Raw genomic sequence first — 26,624 nt, 5'->3', positions numbered from 1 at the left:
TTTAGCCATTCACATATTAGCGAAACAGTAGTTTGTTCTCTTCCAGAAGACATTTGGAGAACAGTGACCAAGATGCAGAGAACAGCAGTTGGAATGCATGTAAAAGATCTAATAGCAAATGCATAAGACACAAAACCACATACACTGTCTGGGTAGAGCAGCACCAACCAGCAACACCCAACAGGAGATAATGATCCAGCCCTGAATAAAGGGCAGGGCTGGCATGCTTTGTAGGAGCCTGATTGGCAACCAGGAACAGGTGTGTCCCAGTTGCCAATGAGGAACAGGTGTGGGAGTAAGCGCTCAGGAACAGACGTGGGTGAAGAAACACACAAGTCCACAACCTGTCACAGAGGTCATGACAATTTGTGTAGTTTTCTGACTGAGGACCTGATATTGAATTGTACAGACACAGACCACAAAAACACCATCCACAATTCTAAAAATAACACATACCTGCCAACTACTCCGGTTTTCCCGTAATTAGTACGGTTTTCATCAACCTATTCCGGGTTACGGTTGCAGTGATAAAAAATACGGTTTTTCATTAATTAAAAAAAAAAAAAAAAATTTAAGTTTTATTCACGAAATCGCGTAACAACAATGACAATCGACACTGCTTCCCGTAACTTCCTATCGAGCCATTCCGAATGCCATGCGCGAGGCTATTTATAGCACCGCTGCCAAGCACGAGGCACCAGTTGCCATTGTTTCCAAACGAGCGAACGATCATGGAATCAGCCGGAGAAAAATCGCAAACGAGTCTTAAACCGAAAAGAAAACTGCAGTCATTCCGTGAAGAATATTCAAAAGCCTATCCGGGAATAATTATCCGTTCCAAAAAGGGTGAAAACTACGCGAATTGCACCTTGTGCAGACAAGATTTTTCGATCGGACACGGAGGAATTAGCGATGTAAAAGACCACGTTGGGACAAAAAAACACAAGTCTAATGCCGTTGCTAGCGATACAAGTGGAAAACTTTCAACGTTTTTCGTCGCCCAAACAGATTCTTTGGATGTGATAAATGCCGAAGTTTTATTTACGGAGGCAATAATTTATTCTTCTTCAATTCTTTTGAAAGGCTTACAGAAAACTGCAATTGAATTGTAGTTCCATGCTAATGATGCTATTGAATTACATTTTAATGAAGTAAACTTATCATAAAGTTACCATATCATTTTTGCAGTATGATCAATCTGATAGAATAAATTTGGATTTTAGCCACAAAAATGTAATGACACCAATGTTCCATCCATCCATCCATCTTCTTCCGCTTATCCGAGGTCGGGTCGCGGGGGCAGCAGCCTAAGCAGGGAAGCCCAGACTTCCCTCTCCCCAGCCACTTCGTCCAGCTCTTCCTTTGGGACCCCGAGGCGTTCCCAGGCCAGCCGGGAGACATAGTCTTCCCAACGTGTCCTGGGTCTTCCCCGCGGCCTCCTACCGGTCGGACGTGCCCTAAACACCTCCCTAGGGAGGCGTTCGGGTAGCATCCTGACCAGATGCCCGAACCACCTCATCTGGCTCCTCTCGATGTGGAGGAGCAGCGGCTTTACTTTGAGCTCCCCCCGGATGGCAGAGCTTCTCACCCTATCTCTAAGGGAGAGCCCCGCCACTCGGCGGAGGAAACTCATTTCGGCCGCTTGTACCCGTGATCTTGTCCTTTCGGTCATAACCCAAAGCTCATGACCATAGGTGAGGATGGGAACGTAGATCGACCGGTAAATTGAGAGCTTTGCCTTCCGGCTCAGCTCCTTCTTCACCTCAACCACACCAATGTTATCTATTGGAATTGTTTAGTACTGTTATACTGTTAAAAGTGTTTATACTATTTATGCTTTCAAGTCCAAGTTGAAGAAATCTTGTTAAATGTTGACAGCATAACTACCAAAATACAGAAGTATGTCCTTAATATTTTTGCAGTGCTATTTCTGTTGAAAAGTTCAAATGATTACATTAGAGATGTGATGTGCCACTTTTCAAGTGTCTGATGGCTTAAATTAATTTTCATTAATTTTTCATATTTTGAATTCTTTTGAAAGGCTTACAAAAAAACTACATTTGAATTGTAATTCCATGCTATTGACAGGACTATTAATTTTAATGAAGTTAGCTTACCATGTTTACAGTATGATAATTGTGATAGAAATGTGAATTTTAGGCACAGAATATTTTTTACAATTGAACAAGGCAGTAGATTATACAAGCTTGGACAGAAAGTTAATAATGACACCAATTTTTTTTTTTATGGAATTGTTTAGTACTGTTTTACCATTTGTTTACTGTAAAAAGTGTTATACTTTCAATTAACAAATTGAAGTCTTGTGAAAGGTTGACAGGATAACTGGCATTAACTGTCAAAATAATGTCAAACTATTGAAGTTAGCTTACAGAATAAACATGTCAATCAACCCATATGATTTTTGCTGTAATATTTTTGTTTTGAAAAGTCACTGTGACTGATAGAAAAGTGATGGTTTTAGCAACATTTTAACCTGTCTGAATGCTAATAATCATTTTGCGTCGGGGGGCTGAACCCCCCACCAGGACTTTGTCCTGGACCTACCGGGGCCTGCGGCCCCTGGACCCTGGCTACTAGGTTTTTCTGATTTCAAAAGTTGGCAGGTATGATAACATAATTACCTCCGCCACTGGGGTTTGTTAGTTAGTTAGTTTTGCAACCCTAATATTTTGCTTCTTACCAGTATCGGAGGCTGAGGGGTTAAAAGCGGTTTACAGTTGAGTTTTTTTTGGATAATACTAGTTTTGTTGTCTTTCTTGCTAAATTCACTACAACGGCAGGACAAGCACGACTCCACTTTATTCAAGCTCCACAACACAGCAACACATCCAAACACATTGTGTTTGCCTCGCGCTCTCTTTTTCTTTCTCGAACTCTCATCCGTCCCCTATTCAGGCATACGGAAACAACAGGTAGAGTAGTAACTAGGGTTGTAAGGTATACCGAAATTAGTATAGTACCGCGATACTAATGAATCATATTCATTACTATACCGCCTCTGAAATTTACCGGTCTGCCATTGATGGATTTACACCTATCATCCACTGTAATGATACCAAGTACAGGAGCGTATCTAGTCGATACTACAATGATTACATCGATTTTTTTTGGCATCACAACATCGTCTTTCATTTTCTTTTTAATTTGTATTATGTTTAGAAACTCAGAAAATATGTCCCTGGACACATGAGGACTTTGAATATGACCAATGTATGATCCTGTTAATACTTGGTATCGGATTGATACCTAAATGTGTGGTATCATCCAAAACTAATTTAAAGTATCCAAACAACAGAAGAATAAGTGATTATTACATTTTAACAGAAGTGTAGATAGAACATGTTAAAATAGAAAATAACCGGATTTTAACAGTAAATGAACAAGTAGATTAATAATGCATTTTCTACCACTTGTCCTTAATAATGTTGACAAAATAATAGAATGGAAAATGACACAATATGTTACTGCATACGTCAGCAGACTAAATTAGAAGTATTTGTTTGTTTATTTACTACTAAAAGACAAGTTGGTTTGTATGTTTACTATTTTATTTAATGACTTAACTGCAATAATAAACATATGTTTAATGTACCCTGAATTTTTTTGTTAAAATAAAGCCAATAATGCAATTTTTTTGTGGTCCCCATTATTTAGAAAAGTACCGAAAAGTATCGAAATATTTTTTGTACCGCTACCGGTACCAAAATATTGGTATCGTTACAACACTAACCTGGACACAAGAGGACTTTGAATATGACCAATGTATGATCCTGTAACGATTTATACCCAAATTTGTGGTATCATCCAAAACTAATGTAAAGTATCGAACAACAGAAGAATAAGTGATTATTACATTTTAACAGAAGTGTAGATAGAACATGTTAAAAGAGAAAGTAAGCAGATATTAACAGTAAATAAACAAGTCTTGTCTTGTATGTTCACTATTTTATTTAAGGACAAACTTGCAATAAGAAACATATGTTTAATGTACCCTAAGATTATGTTGTTGTTAAAATATTGATGTTAAAATAAAGCCAATAATGCAATTTTTTGTGGTCACCTTTATTTAGAAAAGTATCGAAAAGTATATAAAAGTATCAAAATACATTTTGGTACCGGTACCGGTACCAAAATATTGGTATCGGGACAATACTGGTAGTAACTAAAGTGCAGGATAAATACAATATATTACTAAATTAAACACATGCGTTACTTCAAAATAATAATAATGTGGTCCAATAATATTTAAATAATAATTACTGCATAACGAAAGATTTACTGTACTTTCCATACCTAAAAAGGAATAGGAGACCCAATTAAAGGCTAAAGTTGGTTAGTTAGTTAGATCGTTAGCAACATGTGTGTCAAAATGTTATCGTCAGATTTTGTTGAAACTCTCAGAAAATCTCAGAAATTGGATGAGGAACAAGTGATTACATTTGAGGGCTCATCCCGATAATTTTTTGGATTCAGGATTTGTTGAAAGGATTATTTACTATTTAGAGATCAGACCTGGCGAAGTTCTGAGCTCCCCTGTGGTGCTTCTCAAGTTCTACTTGCAAATGATAATGTATTAAGAAGGTGTTACCGACGGTAAATACCGTATTTTTCGGACTATAAGTCGCAGTTTTTTTCACAGTTTGGCTGGGCTCCAGTGCGACTTATATATGTTTTTTTCTTTTTTTATTATGCATTTTTGGCAGGTGCGACTTATACTCCGATGCGACTTATACTCCGAAAAATACGGTACATGACATCTAAATACTATGAGTGAGATTTCTTTTGGAGACTTAGAGTACATTCTTTGAACAAAATTAGCTGACACAAATGGTAGCAATTTGAATATTTCATGTAAAATGTACACACTGGCATAAAAGGGGCTTTTTGCAACATATACGCGAATGCCAAGGGGCCTCTATCTTGCCAATGTGTTGTAAGCATTATATCACGACCTCTTACAATATCGAAATGCTAACGAGGTGAAATTCCACTTTAATGACTGTCGTTGGCATTGACAAAAGGATTGCTGTTTTGCATCTCAACAGTTTTTTCCCGACAATAGGGCAGAACCATCCTTGCTGAGGCGCACCCTCCTTGTGTTGAAGTATAAATAGTTGAGGTTTTGGCACCAGCTACCAGACTAAATCTGACCAGTCTATGAACATGAGCTGATGAAGCCGACTTGGATAAAAGGCGAAAAGGACAAACATGCTTTTAATGAAAATTTAAAACAACGTACATCTGCAGTGTGTTTGCTGTCTTGCCAGGTTTTTTACTTTGTTGGAAAACAGAATTTGTAATCCTGCTTTAGGAGCACTTGCATTCAGATGAGGAACTACACCATGTTTAGATGCCAGTTTCACACATTAATAAAACAAAATGTGGATTGTTACGGTCTAGCTTGGATTGTCAAAGATGTTTGGTCATATAATATGTGATATTTATACCTGAATAAATGCTTCTGATATTATGTACATTACATGTTGTACAAGGTAATAGTCTTCATATTGCTGCACGGCAATGTTTTAACCTTCTTTATTTACAAAACCCAAAACCAGTGCAGTTGGCACGTTGTGTAAATCGTAAATAAAAACAGAATACAATGATTTGCAAACCCTTTTCAACCTATATTCAATTGAATAGACTGCAAAGACAAGATAATTAACGTTCGAACTGGAAAACGTTGTTATTTTTTGCAAATATTAGCTCATTTGGTATTTGATGCCTGCAACATGTTTCAAAAAAGCTGGCACAAGTGGCAAACAAAGACTGAGAAAGTTGAGGAAGGCTCATCAAACACTTATTTGGAACATCATACAGGTGAACAGGCTAATTGGGAACAGGTGGGTGCCATGATTGGGTATTAAAACAGCTTCCATGAAATGCTCAGTCATTAACAAACAAGGATGGGGCGAGGGTCACCACTTTGTAAACAAATGCATGAGCAAATTGTCCAACAGTTTAAAAACAACATTTCTCAATGAGCTATTGCAAGGAATTTAGGGATTTCAACATCTAAGTTCAATATTATCATCAAAAGGTTCAGAGAATCTGGAGAAATCACTGCACGTAAGCGATGATATTACGGACCTTCGATCCCTCAGTCAGTACAGTATCAAAAAGCGACATCAGTGTGTAAAGGATATCACCACATTGGTCGCTACATCTGTAAGTGCAAGTTAAAACTCTACTAAGCAAAGCCAAAGCCATTTATCAACAACACCCATTAATGAAATGTAATATTCATCCTGCTAATCATTCTGTAATTGAGGACTACTGTATACAGTGTATATATATATATATATATATATATATATATATGTATGTATATATACATATATATATATATATATATATATATATATATATATATATATATATATATATATATATATATATATATATATATATACTGTATATAATTTAAAAAATACATTCATATTAATTAAGTCTGACAGAAATAGCGATACTGAACATTTTGTCTTTTGGGGGTGGCACAGCAGAGCACATAGAAGAGATTACTAGTATCAATCTGATACTGATACTCCACTTGGTATCAATACTGTGGTGGCTCTGTCCACCCCCTAATTAAGCGTTGTTTTTCCTCTGTATATTGTTATAAAACAGCAGGATTTGTTCAGCACATTTTTTTGCAATCCTTCTCAACAGGGATCAGGATGGATTTGTGAGCTTAAGACTCACTGAAATGCTGAAGAACTCTCAGAACACGGAAAACTTTGCCAAGGACTGAGGCTCTGCAGAATTTGTAAGAACTTTTTTATAAGTACTTACAGTGTGGACTTGTTGTTGGATCATAAAGGAAACATCACTTTTGTTTAAATATTAACATGCTGTGTTCTTCCCTCTACAGAGATGGTGGACAAGGACAATGCAGTAATGTCTGTTCTTGCTAAATAATAGCATCATTAGGCAAAAAGGAAGCTCATCCAGGAACAACATTCACACTTCCTTCTTGTAAAATATCGATCTGTGCAAACGATGTCAGCCACCAACACAACCAAAGCAAAAAGGGCAAGTCCAGCCTTCAAGCTGTCAAAGAATATTAAAAAGGTAAGAGAACTAATATCCAACTAAACATGACCCAAGAATTAAGCAACAATTAATGGTTAAAATATTTCAAATAATAATCATTTGAAGACGATATGCAATTTTTCTGACTGTTTTTTAATCGTATTTTAAAAGTCTATTGTATACAGGTAAGGTCCCTGTACACAACTTTGGTGCTTTCTGTTTGTTTTTAGGTGATTTTTAAATAAAGTTGTTTTGAAAATTGCAGAGGCGGGGGCCTCACCTGCCATCATGGAAAGAAAAAAAATGTAAAAAGAAAAAAAAAAAATTAAATTGTTATATGTATCCAGTAATTATACTATAAAGTTATTTTCCATTTAACTTCACCAGTTTTAGATTATTTTTATTCAAAATCGCTGAATTTTCACAATTGCCGTTCAAATACTGAGAAGAGACGGTGCGGTGAACAGCAGCCAGTTGAGGCACGTCACTCAGTGCCGCAACATGGATTGCGCAATGACTCGGCTAACTGCTGGCCTGCTGTGCAGTGAGACTGTATTGCTATATGAACTATATTATACATTTCCATAGTTTAGTTAGCTGAGGTATATAATGTACAGTGTATTTTGTCAACAACTGTATGTGTGTAAAGTATTTCTTGTGCTGAGCGATCATAAAACGGCTGCAAAAGACGCACTGGCTGAGGCTCGCCTCCTGCACCCCCGCCATAGAATTGTTATATCAACTAAAGCCCACACTTAAACTTTCCACGTGCAAGATTGAATCTATTTTTAAAAATTATTTCATAAGAAGCCAAAAAGTGCAAAAACAATAATGTTGGTGTTGGAGGAGTTGTGAATGACTGCAGGGACACAACATTAGATACACCTGCAGACTGCAGGTGTACCTAATTCACAACTCCTCCAACACGAACATTATTGTTTTTGCACTTTTTGGCTTCTTATTAAATAACTTTTGTAACCTATTTTCATGGGCTTTCCTCTTTGTGATGTTAAGTTCCTGTTATGCGCTGTTATACAGTATATGCCTTGAGCTCTTATTTTGAAGGCGCTAAGAGCGGAAGTGATGTCACGTTGCGGAGGTTTTTGAAAGAAGGTAAATAAAGTGGTCCTCGTGTAAACTGGAGCCTCTGTGTTTGTTATTTTGTAGTTTCATACAGTATAGGCGACATTTATAAACCCTCGGTAACACTTTTTTAAATAGATTCAATCTTGCACGTGGAAAGTTTAAGTGAGGGTTTTAGTTGCGGCGCATGGACTTAATTTCTAAGTAAAGGTAAAACCATAATAACGTTTTTTTTATTAAATGTGCTTTTTTTGTGTGCTACAGTTTGTATGTGTAAAGTTAAAGTTAAGTTAAAGTACCAATGATTGTCACACACACACTAGGTGTAATGAAATGTGTCCTCTGCATTTGACCCATCCCCTGGTTCACCCCCTGGAAGGTGAGGGGAGCAGTGGGCAGCAGCGGCGGGGCGCCTGGGAATCATTTTTGGTGATTTAACCCCCAATTCCAACCCTTGATGCTGAGTGCCAAGCAGGGAAGAATGCTGGTATGAGCTTTTAAACATAACCCGTTAACTGCTGCCAATCAAATGGTGAATAAGATACTCTTTAGGGTTCATGTGTTTGTAAATCTGACTGTCATGAAGTCAGTGCCTCACCAGCCATCAACCTCACCGCACGTCACTGCTATTTAATACGAGAAGAGGCAATTCCTGTAGGAATTGCGGGGGAATGCTCCAATGCTGAAGTTGAACTGATATCCTGGAATTATTTTAGAATAGTTGAAGTACAGCACACAATTCCTGAACAGGCTGAATATTTTGAAGTTTGAACAGTTTGAATTAGATGAAAAATGTGGGAGTTGTGGAACTTTGAAGAATGTCCCATTGATTTGAATTGGAAGTTTCCCAAAAAGTTGGGAATTTTTGTGAAAAGTGGGAAATTTAGGGAAAATGGTAAAAAAAAAAAAAAACTTGAATGGTCTGAATGAGTTGAATTGATTAGTGTTGGAATTTTTCCAAATCGGTCGAGAAAAGTTGAAGTAGTAACATGTTGAATTGAGAAATGGTATTAAGGAATTTCGGGAAAACCGGGAATTTTTCCACTTCTAAAAACAACTTCGGTTTTTGTCCTGATTAAGAGGAATGTTTTGACAGTGAAAAATGTGGAAGGAGTAGTCGCCAGAAAAAAGGATGGAATTAGGGCTTTGGAAAAACGGGAATTCTGGAAAATCCTGGAATTCTTTTGAACTTGGAAAAAGGGTAGTTTGAATTTCTCGAATGGGGAAATGTGTTGAAGGTGGAATGGTTGGAATTTTTCAAATCGGTCGAAAAATCTTGAAGTAGTAACATGTTGAATTGAGAAATGGTATTAAGGAATTCCTGGAATTTCGAGAAAACCTGGAATTTTTCCAGTAAAAAAAACAACTTTGTTTTTTGTCCTGATTAAGGGGAATGTTTTGACGTGGAACGGTTCAAAATGCGTTGAAAACTGTGGAAGGAGTAGTCGCCAGAAAAAAGGGTGGAAATAGGGCTTTGAAAAACCAGGAATTCTGGAAAGTCATGGAATTTTTTTTAACTTAGAAAAATGGTAGTTTGAATTTCCAGAATGGTGGAATGTGTTCAAAGTGGAATGGTTGGAATTTTTCAAATCTGTCAAAAAATCTTGGAAGTAGTAACATGTTGAATTGAGAAATGGTATTACAGAATTCCTGGAATTTCGGGAAAACCGGGAATTTTTCCAGTTCAAAAAACAACTTTGTTTTTTTGTCCTGATTAAGAGGAATGTTTTGACGTGGAACGGTTCAAAATGCGTTTCAAAATGTGGAAGGAGTAGTCGCCAGAAATAAGGAAGGAAATAGGGCTTAGGAAAACAAGGAATTCTGGAAAATCCTGGAATTTTTTGGAACTTGGAAAAATGGTAGTTTGAATTTCCAGAATGGTGCAATGTGTTCAAAGTGGAATGGTTGGAATTTTTCAAATCGGTCGAAAAATCTTGAAGTATTAACATGTTGAATTGAGAAATGGTATTAAGGAATTCCTGGAATTTTGGGAAAACCGGGAATTATTCCAGTTCAAAAAACAACTTTGTTTTTTGTCCTGATCAAGGGGAATGTTTTGACGTGGAACGGTTCAAAATGCGTTGAAAACTGTGGAAGGAGTAGTCTCCAGAAAAAAGGGTGGAAATAGGGCTTTGGAAAACCAGGAATTCTAGAAAATCCTGGAATTTTTTTTTAACTTGGAAAAACGGTTGTTTGAATCTCCAGAATGGTGCAATGTGTTGAAGGTGGAATGGTTTGAATTGGTCGAAAAATGTGGAAATGGTGGAAGTTTGAAAAATGGCCAATTAATTTTGAATGGGAAAAATGTCCCGGAAAACCTGGAATTCTGAGAAATCTGAGAATTTTTGGAATTTGTCATGGGAAAGCCTGTGATTCCCGAATAGGCTAAACAGCTTGAAGTTGGAAAGATTTGAATCAGATGAAAAATTTGGAAGTTAGAGCGCGCCAAAATCTGGAGAAGAAGAAGAAGAAGAATAAAAAACCATATGTGTGAATGCTTTGGAGCATTCACACAATAAATAGATTATTTTTGGTGTAGAAAACCATATGTGTGAATGCTCCAAAGCATTCACACAATTACAGTATATGTTGCTTAACGCTGACAAGTAACAATAAACATTTTGAACTGTCAAGACTGCAATAATACACATCATTAACTAGACACTGGCAATCAAGGCTGAGTACAGCAATGTTTTTCAACCTTTTTTGAGCCAAGGCACATTTTTTACGTTGAAAAAATCCGGAGGCACACCACCAGCAGAAATCATAAAAAAAATGTAACTCAGTTGACAGTAAAAAGTCGTTGCAATTGTTAGATATGACTTTAAACCATAACCAACCATGCATCAATATAGCTCTTGTCTCAAAGTAGGTGTACTGTCACGACCTGTCACATCACGCCGTGAATTATTTTGAGTTTTTTGCTGTTTTCCTGTGTAGCGTTTTAGTTCTTGTCTTGCCCTCCTATTTTGGTGGCTTTTTCTCTTTTTTTTGGTATGTTCCCGTAGCAGTTTCATGTCTTCCTTTGAGCGATATTTCCCGCATCTACTTTGTTTTAGCAATCAAGAATATTTCAATTGTTTTTATCCTTCTTTGTTGTACTTTGTGGACGCCGTCTTTGCTCCACAGTAAGTCTTTGCTCCACAGTAAGTCTTTGCTGTCTTCCAGCATTCTGTTTTTGTTTACTTTGTAGCCAGTTCAGTTTTAGTTTCGTTTTGCATATCCTTCCCTACGCTTCAATGCCTTTTTTTAGCGGCACTCACCTTTTGTTTTTGGTTTAAGCATTAGACACCTTTTTACCTGCACACTGCCTCCCGCTGTTTCCGACATCTACAAAGCAATTAGCTATCGGCTGCCACCTACTGATATGGAAGAGTAGTACACGGTTACTCTGCCGAGCTCTAGACAGCACCGACACTCAACAACCGCACATCATTTGCAGACTATAATTACTGGTTTGCAAAGAATATCTTTAACCCAAATAGGTGAAACTAGATAATCTCCCACGGCACACCAGACTGTATCGCACGGCACACTAGTGGTTAAAAAAAAAACTGGAGTACAGTATGATCATCTTGTGCTAAATCGTGCATAATATCTTCCTGCTTAAATGCAGAATAAAATGATTTTTCTATTGTTGTGCTTCTTTCAGCCCACAGCTGCTACTCTGAAAGGTGCCATCCAGCTGGCCATTAGCTATGCTGTGGGAAACCTCAGCTCCAAACCTGACAGAGATGTTCTCATGCAAGACTTTTCTCTGGTGGAGAGTGTCTTCTTGCCAAGGTCCCATTTCAAGTGCTTTCGTGGTTGGACATCCAAAAATAAAGTTTTTTTTTCTGGTCTACAGCGAAGGCAGCAGTTTGACTCCAGCACATCACTACTCAGACTTCCACCTGAAGACATACGCACCACTGGCATTCCGCTACTTCAGAGAGCTTTTCGGAATCAAAGCAGACGACTACTTGGTGCGTTGTGAGTGTGTTACTGCGATCATGACATTATCACTAATGAGGTTTTTGTGATTTTCAGTACTCCATGTGTAAGGAGCCTCTAATCGAGCTGACCAACCCTGGTGCCAGCAGCTCCTGGTTCTACCTTACCAGTGATGATGAGTTCATCATCAAGACTGTGCAGCCTAAAGAAGCAGAGTTCCTACAGAAGCTTCTTCCTGGATACTACATGGTGACAATTATTTACCTGCTTTATGTATTCCTTTGCATCGTGAAACACACAAAAACGTTCATTCGTACGTAGGGGCTCCGAAAAGGGGGGGTAAAGGAGACGGATTCTAGGGGCCCATGATGGAGGGGGGCCCAGAGAGTCCCCTAATGATGATGAAATTATAATACAGAAAAAATAATGACACTGTGTTGGGGGCCCTGTAAAGATTATTTTCATGGGGCCCAAAATCCCTAGCGGCGCCCCTGTTCGTACGCAATATGAACATAAGTACAGTAGTGCCTCAATTTACCAGCACATTTCGTTCCACGACTGAGCTCGTAACACTAATCCCAAATCAACGTTATCCTTTAAAATTAATTGAAATCAATTCAATTCAAAACATCAGGATTATTATTAAGATGTAAAATATGCTGTACCGTATGTTTGCTTAGGTCCCTTTTTCCAGGAACACTATTACAAAAACTCAAACAATAACGTCCGATAGAATTCTAAAAATGAGAGACCACCTCAAAAAATGGAATGGAATTTTACAGTTGATTTTTTACGGAAATAGACATTTACATGAAAATAAAGAATGTGTGATATGCAATATTAGCTATAAATGATAAAACATTGAATATTAAGAACATATGAACTTCGCTCCCTTTTACTTCCTGGAGCATTTTCTTTATAGCTAAGTCAAAATTAATCTTGGTTAATCTCAGATAGATTTAATTTTTCATCATTAATAAGTGTATACCCAAGACCTAAGTTTTAACACCATGACTGGACAATTAACTTGCTTTAATGAAATGTATTTTAACCCTTGTGTGGTGTTCGGGTCTGTGGGACCCGTTTTAATTTTTTAGTAAAAGAAAAATTATACAATTAATTAATTTTTCAAACTGAGACTCACTGACTGCGGCTCATTTTCTGTGAAGAACATATATCAGAATACATATTTAATGACCACACACCATACACCCCCCCTACACATTTCTATTCTATATAAGATGTCCGGGTCCACTGGACCCGGGGCTAATAGAAGTGTGGAAATTGATGTTCTGTGTACCACACACACACACATACACACACACACACTCTCACACACACGCACCAGGCCTAGACAGGCGGAGGACAGAGTGTAGGTACACAGAACATCAGAGGGTCAAATGTGCGAGAAAATGAGAGCAGACAGTGTTGACAAACAATGTTGCAACCTTGTGTGGGAACCGCAGGTGCAGAAACACAAAAGAAGAATCCCTGTGGGATGCAGAAACTGGCAGAAAAAATTTCTGTGCAACGTTCATATTGTTGTTACTCAGTCAGCGTTTGTGGGTCTGATGGACCCGTTGCATTTTGTGGCTTTTAATGCCTCACAATCAAACACTTTAATGTTACAATACTGAACAGATGTTTATTGGGATAAACAGATGTTTATTGGGATAAGGTAATCATCTGTTCAGTATTTTAACATTAAAGTGTTTGATTGTGAGGCATTAAAAGCCACAAAATGCAACGGGTCCATCAGACCCACAAACGCTGGCTGAGTAACAACAATATGAACATTACACAAGGGTTAAACATTATGCTTTTTTTAAACAGCTCAAACGAAAAGGACAAACACGCCTTTAATAAAAATAAAAATAAACAAACACCTGCAGTGCGTTTGTTGTCTTGCCAGATTTTGTATTTTGTTGGAAAACAGAATTTGTATTCCTGCTTTAGGAGCACTTGCATTCAGATGAGGGACTACACCATGTTTAGATACCAGTTTCACACATTAATAAAACAAAATGTGGATTGTTACGATCACGCTTGGATTGTCAAAGATGTTTGGTAATGTAATGTGTGATATTTCTACCTGAATAAATGCTTCTGATATTATGTACATTACATGTTGTACAAGGTAATGGTCTTCATATTGCTGCATGGCAATGTTTTAACCTTCGGTATTTATTAATGAAGTGTAATATTCAGCCTGCTAATCATTTTGTAATTGATGACTACTGTATGTATGTATATATATATATATATATATATATATATATATATATATATATATATATATATATATATATATATATATATATATATATATATATATATATATATATATATAATTTTAAATAATACATTCATATTAATTGTTAGAGATAAAACATTTTAACAATTGCATTGTCGGACAGAAATAGTGATACTGATCATTTTGACTTTTGGGAATGGCACAACATAGCACATAGAAGAGATTACTAGTATCAATCTGATACTGATACTCTGCTTGGTATCAATACTGTGGTGGCTCTGTCCACCCCCTAATTAAGCGTTGTTTTTAAGATGTAAAATATGCTGTACAGTATGTTTGCTTAGGTCCCTTTTGCCAGGAACACTACTACAAATACTCAAACAATAACGTCCGATAGAATGCTAAAAACGAGAGACCACCTCAAAAAATTTAATGGAATTTTACAGTTGTTTGTTTTACTGAAATAGACATTTACAAGAAAATAAAGAATGTGTGATATACAATATTATCTATAAATGATAAAACATTGAATATTAAGAACATATGAACTTCGCTCCCTTTTACTTCCTGGACCATCTCCTCAATCGACATCTTTTACAATCAAGCAAAGCGCAACAATAATGCAAAAAAGACGGCTTTGTTGTAGAAATCTGCGCTGGTTGCTCAGTAAACAAACTCTGCTCACTCTGTTCATTCATGACCTTGTGGTGTTTATACTTACCATATTTTTTGGAGTATAAGTCGCACCGGAGTATAAGGCGCACCGCCGAAAATGCATAATAAAAAGGGAAAAAACATATATAAGTCGCACTGGAGTATAAATCGCATTTTTTGGGGAAATGTATTTGATAAAACCCAACACCAAGAATAGACATTTAAAAGGCAATTTAAAATAAATAAAGAATAGTCAACAACAGGCTGAATAAGTGTACGTTATATGAGGCATAAATAACCAACTGAGAACGTGCCTGGTATGTTAACGTAACATATTATGCTAAGAGTCATTCAAATAACTATAACATATTGAACATGCTATAGGTTTACCAAACTATCTGTCACTCCTAATCGCTAAATCCGATGAAATAATATTATTTGATATTTTACGGTAATGTGTTAATAATTTCACACATAAGTCGCTCCTGAGTATAAGTCGCACCCCCGGCCAAACTATGAAAAAAACTGCAACTTATAGTCCGAAAAATACGGTACATGTCACAGAGCTTTTATTTAAAAAAAACTAATAATTTTTGGATTGTGCAAGATTTTTTTTCTTCCAAACTGTGAATTCATGTCTAATGTCAAATTATGTTTGCTTCGTCAACTGTAGAACCTGAACCAGAACCCAAGAACTTTGTTACCAAAGTTTTATGGCCTTTACTGCATCCAGTGGGCTGGTTTCACTGTCCGTGTGGTTGTGATGAATAACGTGCTGCCACGCGCCATCAAGATGCACTACAAGTACGACCTGAAGGGTTCGTCGTACAAACGCCGCGCCTCACAAAAAGAACGCGTTAAGTCTTCGCCCACATTCAAAGACTTGGACTTCCAGGAGATACACGAAGGCTTGTTCTTTGATGCGGAGACCTACAACGCCCTAATGAAGACTCTGCAGAGAGATTGCAGGGTATGTTACTTTAATATTTTCATGTTTACTAAGCTTTATTCTATTTCACCGGTGTGACGTAACCGGTGCCACTTAATGGAGGATTAAGACCTGGTAGACGTAAACACCGAATGATCAGCAGCATCTGACTTGGTATTAGGTGAGAGTTCTCAAGGAAGTCTTTGTTCAGTTCTGTGATATCCCGACGTGGCCTGAAGGATTGGGGTGAGCTTGTACTTGTACTTTGGTACGTACTTTTAATACGCCTTCATGTGGACCTGCTCTTGTCAGGCCAGAAGGTATTACAAAGTTCTGAATTACAGACTGTTGAGTTGAGTTGAGTTTGAGTTTATTTCGAACATGCATGCATACAACATGAAACATCACAATTTCCAGTTTCTCTATTCAACATATTCGAAAAGGAGTAGGAAGAAGCAGAGCTTATTTAATCTCACCCTTAAAGGGGAACATTATCACCAGACATATGTAAGCGTCAATATATACCTTGATGTTGCAGAAAAAAGACCATATATTTTTTTAACCGATTTCCGAACTCTAAATGGGTGAATTTTGGCGAATTAAACACCTTTCTATTATTCGCTCTCGGAGCGATGACGTCACATCGGGAAGCAATCCGCCATTTTCTCAAACACATTACAAACACGTTTTTTCGACTGTTTTCCGTACCTTGGAGACATCATGCCTCGTCGGTGTGTTGTCGGAGGGTGTAACAACACGAACAGGGATGGATTCAAGTTGCACCAGTGGCCCAAAGATGCGAAAGTGGCAAGAAATTGGACGTTTGTTCCGCACACTTTACCGACGAAAGCTATGCTATGACAGAGATGGCAAGAATGTGTGGATATCCTGCGACACTCAAAGCAGATGCATTTCCAACGATAAAGTCAAAGAAATCTGCCGCCAGACCCCCATTGAATCTGCCGGAGTGTGTGAGCAATTCAGGGACAAAGGACCCTCGGTAGCACGGCAAGCAATGGCGGCAGTTTGTTCCCGCAGACGAGCGAGCTAAACTCCCTGGATGTCTTGGGTCACACCGTCCCTTATGCCACCGAAGATGATCAAGAGAAGAATATCGACCCTAGCTTCCCTGGCCTGCTGACATCAACTCCAAAACTGGACAGATCAGCTTTCAGGAAAAGAGAGCGGATGAGGGTATGTCTACAGAATATATTAATTGATGAAAATTGGGCTGTCTGCACTCTCAAAGTGCATGTTGTTTCCAAATGTATTTCATATGCTGTAAACCTAGTTCATAGTTGTTAGTTTCCTTTAATGCCAAACAAACACATACCAATCGTTGGTTAGAAGGCGATCGCCGAATTCGTCCTCGCTTTCTCCCGTGTCGCTGGTTGTCGTGTCGTTTTCGTCGGTTTCGCTTGCATACGGTTCAAACCGATATGGCTCAATAGCTTCAGTTTCTTCTTCAACTTCGTTTTCGCTACCTGCCTCCACACTACAACCATCCGTTTCAATACATGCGTAATCTATTGAATCGCTTAAGCCGCTGAAATCCGAGTCTGAATCCGAGCTAATGTCGCTATAGCTTGCTGTTCTATGCGCCATGTTTGTTTGTGTTGGCATCACTATGTGACGTCACAGGAAAATGGACGGGTGTATATAACGATGGTTAAAATCAGGCACTTTGAAGCGTTTTTTAGGGATATTGCGTGATGGGTAAAATTTTGAAAAAAACTTCGAAAAATAAAATAAGCCACTGGGAACTGATTTTTAATGGTTTTAACCCTTCTGAAATTGTGATAATGTTCCCCTTTAAACTAACACTTTTGTTCACTTCCTGTTCTCAATTTATACACAATATACTCTATAAGTAATAACATTAAAAATAAATAATTAGTGAAGTAAGTTATATTTCATAAGGTGAGATAAATAAGATTATCTAGAAAATGAATGGATGGATGAAATAAATGCAGAATGTTTATCATGGTTCTTTTTCTTTGTACTTTGTAAACACTTTAAGTTTGAAGATTTTCTTGAAGTGGATCATATTAGTACATTGTTTGATTTATTTGCTTAATCCATTCCATAATTTAATTCCACATACATACTGTATATACTGAAGGTCTTAAGTGTTGTACGTGCGTACAAATGTTTTCAACATTTTTCTCCCAAGATTATATTTCTCCTCTTTTGTTGAGAATAATTGTTTTATATTCTTGGGTAGCAGATTGTAGTTTGCTTTGTGCATAATTTTAGCTGTTTGCAAATTCACTATGTTGTGGAAATTTGGTATTTTTGGTTCAATTAATAAAGGGTTTGTATGTTCTCTATATCCAACATTGTGTATTATTCTAACTGATCATTTTTGTAACATAGTTAATGAATGAAGTGTACTTTTGTAGTTATTTTCCCATATTTCTGCACAATAACTCAGATATGCTAACACTAGCGAGCAGTAGAGAATATGGAGTGATTTTTGGTCTGTTTTGCTTTATTCAGTATTGACGTGTTTCTTTCCACTTTATGTTGTATATTGTTTATATGAGTTTTCCAGTTAATTTTATCATCAATTATTATACATATACATTTGGTTTAATTTACTCTATTCCATCTATTTGTATTTGTGTTTGACTTTCCCTTCTACTGTTACCGAATAGCATTATTTTAGTTTTAATGAGATTCAACGATAGTCTGTTTTTGTCAAACCATCTTCATTTCGTCTGTTATTATTTGTATTAGCTTCTGTGTGTTCTCTCCTGAACAAAACGCTGTTGTATCGTCCGCTGTGGGGAAACAAACACAACATCCACATTAATGAATAACGAAAGTCTTTGTTCTTGTAGGTTCTAGAGAGCTTCAAGATCATGGACTACAGTCTTTTGCTGGGAATCCACGTTTTGGAATACAAAGTGTTCAGCAGGCAGAGCAGACTCGACAGTAGGAAAGGTCAAAAAGTCCTCTACTCCACCGCCCTGGAGTCCATCCAGGGGACCGTGAAAGACCCAGCAATAGTGAAAGATGACGACACGTGAGCAGTTTTTAATAAATACATTTTCCTCTTATGGTAATTTGATTTACAGGAGGAGAAAAAAAATGTAAACAGATTTTAGATTGACTTATTTCGCTTCATTCCATAAGCAAATTATGTTGAATATACTTTTCTTTTCAGATTGGGTGGAATTCCTGCCAAACATAGAGATGAAAAACTCCTCATCTTTCTGGGAATAATTGACATCCTTCAGTCCTACAGGTTGACAAGTTAAAAGTTACATACTGCACTATTGTAGTGTACTTTATATCAGTACTCCAGTACATTTTTAACACTCTAGCATGCATAGGCGCCGATCCCGTAGGTCAGGGGTGTCAAACTCAAATACAGAGTGGGCCAAAAGTTAAAACTGAACAAAGCCGCGGACCAAGGTTGAACAAAGTAACCTTTTAATAGGGACCCAAACAAGTTTTGCATTGAATATTGAACAAGCAAGGCTTATATAACTTTATAGTGACATGCAAAATCGAGTTTCAAATAATAATAATAATAATTTAAAAATATCAATGGCATATTTAATACAAATTGAATGCCTCTTTTCTATTTGCAGCCTTCTGAGGTAAATATCAACATTCACTTTCTCCACAGGCTAATAAATTAGAAAATAAAATAACAATGAAAAACCAACTATTCAGGACTTTAAACTGTTCAGTTTGCAGCACACTGATCTAATCTGATGTGCCCAAGCCAGATACCTGCCATCTTTTCTTGGATGCTAGTTCATTAATGTCGGGGCTCAAGCTTTGAGCTGAGGCAACCTTCATTATCGAACGAAGGTGTTCATCAGTCATTATATCTCGTAGTCCAACCGGACCACAGTCTTGGGGGCGTGCCTTTAAGGCACAGCCTTTAACGTACTCCACGAGCTATCGTAACGTCCGCTTTTCATCCATTCTAACAACGTGCAGACCCAGTTTCAAGATATGTGCGGCTTCTGTACACACACACACACACACACACACACACACACGTGAATGCAACGCATACTTCATCAACAGCGATACAGGTTACACTGAGAGTGCCCGTATAAAAAACTTTAACACTGTTAGAAATATACGCCACACTGTGAATCCACACCAAACAAGAATGACAAACACATTTCGGGAGAACATCTGTACCGTAGCACAACATAAACACAACAGAACAAATACCCAGAATCCTTTGCAGCACTAACTCTTCCGGGACGATGCGGATGTTCTCCCGAAATATGTTTGTCATTCTTGTTTGGTGTGGATTCACTGTGTGGCGTATATTTCTAACAGTTTTAAAAAATGTTATTTGGCCACCCTCAGTGTAACCTGTATCGCTGTTGGCCAAGTATGTCTTGCATTCACGCGTGTGTGCGTGCTGAAGCCGCACATATTATGTGACTGGGCCAGCCAGCACTTGTTGGACTGGGTGAAAAGCGGACGTGGCGATTTTCGGGAGGAGCACTGAAATTTGGGAGTCTCCCGGGAGGTTTGGCAAGTATGAGAATTAGCGGTGAATGCGGCAGTACCATGGCATCGCCGCAATATATAATCGATGGGCCAGCTTTAGTGTTAATTTGATATCGCCTCAAGGGCCAAATTAAATTACACGGCGTCCAAAGTTGGCCCACGGGGCAGAGTTTGACACCCATGCCGTGGGTGCTTCGGGGCCGAGCACCCACGTGGAATTGATGGCAACTTCCAATATTTAAAATAATTTTTGAAAAATCATTCTTGTTGTTACTTTTGTGGCCAATGTTATCCTTTTTACGTAATAACAACGTCACAAATCATATCATCTTTAATTAACACAGCCTAACCAGGGTTTCATTGTCTATCCATCCATCCATTTTCAACTACTTATCCCTATCGGGGTCACGGTAGAATCTAGAGCATATCTCAGCTGCAATTGGGCAGAAGGTGGGGTGCACTCTGGACCAAACACCCAACAATTAACCTATGCATCATCCATCTTAATTTTGAACATATTACATGCAAGTGAATGAAGCGCATACTTAATCAACAGCCATACATGTCACACTAAGGGTGGCAGTATGAACAATGCCAACACTGTCATAAATAAGTGCCACAAAGTGAAACCACACTAAACAACAACGACAAACACATTTTGGAAGAATATTTGCACCTCAACACAAAATAAATACTACAGAACAAATTCCCAGAATTCCCTACACCACCAACTCTTCCGGGACGCTACAATATAAACAAACGCCATTGGTGGATCTACACCTGACATCCACTGTAATAATACCACGTACAATAGCGTATCTAGTCGATACTACTATGATTACATCGATATTTTTTAACATCACAAAATCTTATTTCGTTTTTTTTTATTTAAATGATGTTTATAAACTCAGGAAATATGTCCCTGGACACATGAGGACTTTGAATATGACCAATGTATGATCCTGTAACGACTTGGTATCAGATTGATACCTAAATTTGTGGTATCATCCAAAACAACAGAAGAATAAGTGATTATTACATTTTAACAGAAGTGTAGATAGAACATGTTGAAACAGAAAATAAGAAGATATTAACAGTAAATGAACAAGTAGATAAATAGTTCATTTTCTACCACTTGTCCTTAATAATATTGACAAATTAATAGAATGATAAATGACACAATATGTTACAACATACGTCAGCAGCTAAATTAGGAGCCTTTGTTTGTTTACTTACTACTAAAAGACAAGTTGTCTTGTATGTTCACTATTTTATTTAAGGACTAAATTGCAATAAGAAACATATGTTTAATATACAGTAAGATTTTTTTTGTTAAAATAAAGCCAATAATGAATTTTTTTGTGGTCCCCTTTTATTTTATTTTATTTTATTTTATTTATTTATTTATTTATTTTTTTGTGTCCTGTCCAGCTTCTCAGGCAAATCATATAGTTGATGTAGATGCCCATGTCGGCTGTTCAGATTTACTTTACAAAAGAGAAGTGTAGGATACTTCTCTTGTTGCCTTATTTGTATTTGACTTTATTAAATGTATTTATATTATCATTTAGTGCAGCCGGGCCGGAGCAGGAGGGGATAGAAAGAGAAAAAAAGAAGACAGAGGGGGAAATTGTGGGGACAAGAGGGGGATTAGACAGAGAGACGAAAACAACAACAGCAAACAACAACAACAAAAACAATAGAGCAACATCAGCAAATACGACATGTACAAATATGATGGTAAAAGTAATAGCAAATAAGCAGTTAGCGAAAAATAAAAAATAATACAGAAATGACAATGAGCATTATTACACTACAAATGGATCAATACAAATACCAATAGAAATAGCGCTATTGATAATGAACAATACCAATAATTTACCTTTATTATCAACAATACAGTTGTTTAAATGCAACAATACATATACGTAATGATAACTTGAGATACGAAAGAATGCAGAAAAATGGAGGGGGAGAAAGAGAAGCAACCTACATTAACCTTGTAGATTGTTATAGTAACAATAGGTTAAGCTTTGTCAGTGTGCCATGTGTTACACCCAGTTTACCCTAGGGCAACAACGTTAATATATGTTTGATGAAATGTGATTATGTGCATGAGTGTTAGTATGCATATGTACTTGTATATGTACAGAACGTGTATATGTGTTTGTACAGTGAATGTATATGTACAGAGTGTGTATATGTGTTTGTACAGTAAGTGTATATGTACAGTATGTGTATGTTTGTATATTGAATGTGCGTGTGGATGTACGAACTTTAGGTATGTAAATATGTACTGTATTTGTGTATGTATGTGGGAGCGTAGGTACCTATGTACGTATGTGAGCATATGTGAATGGTCCCCTTTTATAAAGTACCGAAATACTTTTGGTACCGGTACCGGTATATATTGGTATCGGGACAACACTAATACACACACACCGAGTACCCACTGGCAGAAATGTAGGTCGGCGCCTATGGTAGCATGCATCAGTGCCCTAGTATATTTTAATACTGTACTATATATATATATATATATATATATATATATATATATATATATATATATATATATATATATATATATATATATATATATGTATATGTATATATATGTATATATTATTTTGATACTGTAGAATATATCAACATTTTATAATAACATGCTTTGGTGTACATTAATACTGCAGTATATTTTTTATTTTTAGTGTGTAAATGGTGAGATAATCATATGTTTATTGTCAGGTTTATTAAGAAGGTGGAACATTCCTGGAAAGCCCTTCTACATGATGGGGTATGAAACTATACATTTGTATTTTGTGTATTTTTTGTTTTCTGTTTTTTGTGTGTTTGGTGTATTTTGTGTGTTTGTGTATTTGGTGTATATTTTGTTTGTTGTGTGTGTTTTCTGTAGTTTGTGTATTTTGTGTGTTTATGGTAACATTTTTATTGTGTGTATAAAAGTTAAAGTTTAAGTCCCAACGATAGTCACACACACACTAGGTGGGGTGAAATTACCCTCTGCATTTGACCCATCCCCATGTTCACCCCCTGAGAGGTGAGGGGAGCAGTGAGCAGCAGCGGTGGCCACGCTCTGGAATCATTTGGTGATTTAACTCCCAATTCCAATGGGCCCATTTTTATAGTCTTTGGTATGACTCGGCTGGGGTTTGAACTCACGACCTTCCAGTCTCAGGGCGGACACTCTAACCACAAGGCCACTGAGCAGGTGTATAACATATAAAATAACATGTATTTTGTGTAATGTGTATTTTGTTTATTCTGTGTGTTTTGTTTATTTTTTATTTTGTGTGTATATTTGACGGTCTGCTTTGATTTTCAGGACACGGTTTCGGTTCACAGGCCCAGTTTTTATGCCGACAGGTTTCTGAGGTTCATGGGGACGGTGGTGTTCAAACGTATGCAAAGTAAGTCATTCTGCTTCCTTTGAAACGACTAAAAAAGTATAACTTTTACATTGTTAACGGAGTGAGTTTTGTTTACCAGCATTGAGAGGAACGTCTTCAAGGAGGGTGAAGAATTCTTTTGTTACTGCTCGCTCAGCCTCTCAGGAGTTACTCTCGCCTCACAATGTGCAACAGAAAGAAGAGAAGAAAGCTCAAAGCATGGAAGACATCAATGGTAATTATTTGCATAAACTAACAATGACATTTATTAAAAATGCTTAGATCAGGACTGTCCAAAGTGCAGCAATGTCATGATCATCTCACATTTGCTTTTATTAGTCATACGCTTATTGTAAAAATTTTAATGTAATTGTTATTTGTTATCTACAGTGGTGTCTGGACATACAAGTCTAATTATTTTGTAACCCAAAATAGTCATATATGAAATAATTTTTTATCATTGAAATGACATCAGATCTACAAACCCCGTTTCCATATGAGTTGGGAAATTGTGTTAGATGTAAATATAAACGGAATACAATGATTTGCAAATCATTTTCAACCCATATTCAGTTGAATATGCTACAAAGACAACATATTTGATGTTCAAACTGATAAACTTTTTTTTTTTTTTGCAAATAATCATTAACTTTAGAATTTGATGCCCTCAACACGTGACAAAGAAGTTGGGAAAGGTGGCAATAAATAATGAGAAAGTTGAGGAATGCTCATCAAACATTTATTTGGAACATCCCACAGGTGTGCAGGCTAATTGGGAACAGGTGGGTGCCATGATTGGGTATAAAAACAGCTTCCCCAAAAAATGCTCAGTCTTTCACAAGAAAGGATGGGGCGAGGTACACCCCTTTGTCCACAACTGCGTGAGCAAATAGTCAAACAGTTTAAGAACAACGTTTCTCAAAGTGCAATTGCAAGAAATTTAGGGATTTCAACATCTACGGTCCATAATATCATCAAAAGGTTCAGAGAATCTGGAGAAATCACTCCACGTAAGCGGCATGGCCGGAAACCAACATTGAATGACCGTGACCTTCTGTCCCTCAGACAGCACTGTATCAAAAACCGACATCAATCTCTAAAGGATATCACCACATGGGCTCAGGAACATTTAAGAAAACCACTGTCACTAAATACAGTTGGTCGCTACATCTGTAAGTGCAAGTTAAAGCTCTACTATGCAAAATGAAAGCCATTTATCAACAACATCCAGAAACGCCGCCGGCTTCTCCGGGCCCGAGATCATCTAAGATGGACTCATGCAAAGTGGAAAAGTGTTCTGTGGTCTGACGAGTCCACATTTCAAATTGTTTTTGGAAATATTCGACATCGTGTCATCCGGACCAAAGGGGAAGCGAACCATCCAGACTGTTATCGACGCAAAGTTCAAAAGCCAGCATCTGTGATGGTATGGGGGTGCATTAATGCCCAAGGCATGGGTAACTTACACATCTGTGAAGGCACCATTAATGCTGAAAGGTACATACAGGTTTTGGAACAACATATGCTGCCATGTAAGCGCCGTCTTTTTCATGGACGCCCCTGCTTATTTCAGCAAGACAATGCCAAGCCACATTCAGCACGTGTTACAACAGCGTGGCTTCATAAAAAAAGAGTGCAGGTACTTTCCTGGTCCGTCTGCAGTCCAGACCTGTCTTCCATCAAAAATGTGTGGCGCATTATGAAGCGTAAAATACGACAGCGGAGACCCCAGACTGTTAAACGACTGAAGCTCTACATAAAACAAGAATGGGAAAGAATTCCACTTTCAAAGCTTCAACAATTAGTTTCCTCAGTTCCCAATCGTTTATTGAGTGTTGTTAAAAGAAAATGTGATGTAACACAGTGGTGAACATGCCCTTTCCCAACTACTTTGGCACGTGTTGCAGCCATGAAATTCTAAGTTAATTATTGTTTGCAAAAAAAAAAAAGTTTATGAGTTTGAACATCAAACTCATGTAGTGCATTCAATTGAATATGGGTTGAAAAGGATTTGCAAATCATTTTATTCCGTTTATATTTACATCTAACACAATTTCCCAACTCATATGGAAACGGGGTTTGTATTAAGTCGATGCTTCAGCCCCCAAAACCTCACAATTTTAACATGTGACATGTCTTTTAAAAAGAAAAACAAACTCTTAGATAGTACATTTTGTATGAAAAACATTGCAATAGTATGTACAAACAAGTACAGTAGTTTTATAAAGTCATGTAATAATAATGTACAATATGCATCTTGGAGAGTGAACTTCAGTGGTATTTCCTTCGTACATCAGCAGCTTCTCCATATTTTCATGGGTAAATGTCTGCTGTTAACATATTATTTTAACGTCCTTGGCTGGCGTTATCGACTCATTCAGGTTCAGTATGGTGCAGACTAGCAACGCTATGCTCAAACTGCTTCACCAAGTTCGCTAGCTACACACTCTATCATGTTTTTTTGGAAAAACAAGTGCCTCTGTCTGGCTATTCATTCACAAACAAAGCTCGTGCTAGGAATCTGTAACATTTGCTATGCCAACTAACGGTGGAGATGTACCTGAAGCGAGCTCAAAACTCTATTTGTTGCTCACAACTTAAAACAAAACAAAACTAAAAACACAATAAACACAATAAAACATACTCGCTCAGTTAATCTCGCACCCTCGTAAGGTATCAATAGACACTAGGGTTGTACGGTATACCGGTATTAGTTTAGTACCGCGATACTAATGAATTATATTCGGTACTATACTGCCTCTGAAAAGTACCGGTCCCCCAACCCCTCTTGCCCCCGTCGTCGTCACGTCGTGTCATCGCTGGT

The 26,624-nt window shown here is 37.4% G+C and overlaps 1 protein-coding gene across 2 annotated transcripts in view; it reads left to right on the top strand.

Moving 5' to 3' along the window:
- The window catches only part of LOC133619635 (phosphatidylinositol 4-phosphate 5-kinase type-1 beta-like), a 52,209-nt gene that overhangs the window by 16,816 nt on the left and 8,769 nt on the right, over window positions 1-26,624 (top strand). For both annotated transcript variants that reach the window (XM_061980782.2, XM_061980781.2), the window contains exons 2-12: window positions 6,691-6,787; window positions 6,893-7,092; window positions 11,789-11,919; window positions 11,984-12,101; window positions 12,166-12,318; window positions 15,651-15,947; window positions 18,749-18,933; window positions 19,075-19,155; window positions 23,139-23,187; window positions 23,737-23,821; window positions 23,901-24,035. In XM_061980782.2, coding sequence (XP_061836766.1) covers window positions 7,021-7,092; window positions 11,789-11,919; window positions 11,984-12,101; window positions 12,166-12,318; window positions 15,651-15,947; window positions 18,749-18,933; window positions 19,075-19,155; window positions 23,139-23,187; window positions 23,737-23,821; window positions 23,901-24,035 — 1,306 coding nt within the window. In that variant the 5' untranslated portion in view covers window positions 6,691-6,787; window positions 6,893-7,020. The remainder of the gene's footprint in view (window positions 1-6,690; window positions 6,788-6,892; window positions 7,093-11,788; window positions 11,920-11,983; window positions 12,102-12,165; window positions 12,319-15,650; window positions 15,948-18,748; window positions 18,934-19,074; window positions 19,156-23,138; window positions 23,188-23,736; window positions 23,822-23,900; window positions 24,036-26,624) is intronic.

This window comes from Nerophis lumbriciformis, linkage group LG20 (assembly GCF_033978685.3).
Source record: "Nerophis lumbriciformis linkage group LG20, RoL_Nlum_v2.1, whole genome shotgun sequence".
Lineage (NCBI taxonomy): Eukaryota > Metazoa > Chordata > Actinopteri > Syngnathiformes > Syngnathidae > Nerophis > Nerophis lumbriciformis.
The sequence above is the reverse complement of the archived record's forward strand: the minus strand, read 5'-3'. Positions and strand labels throughout refer to the sequence as shown.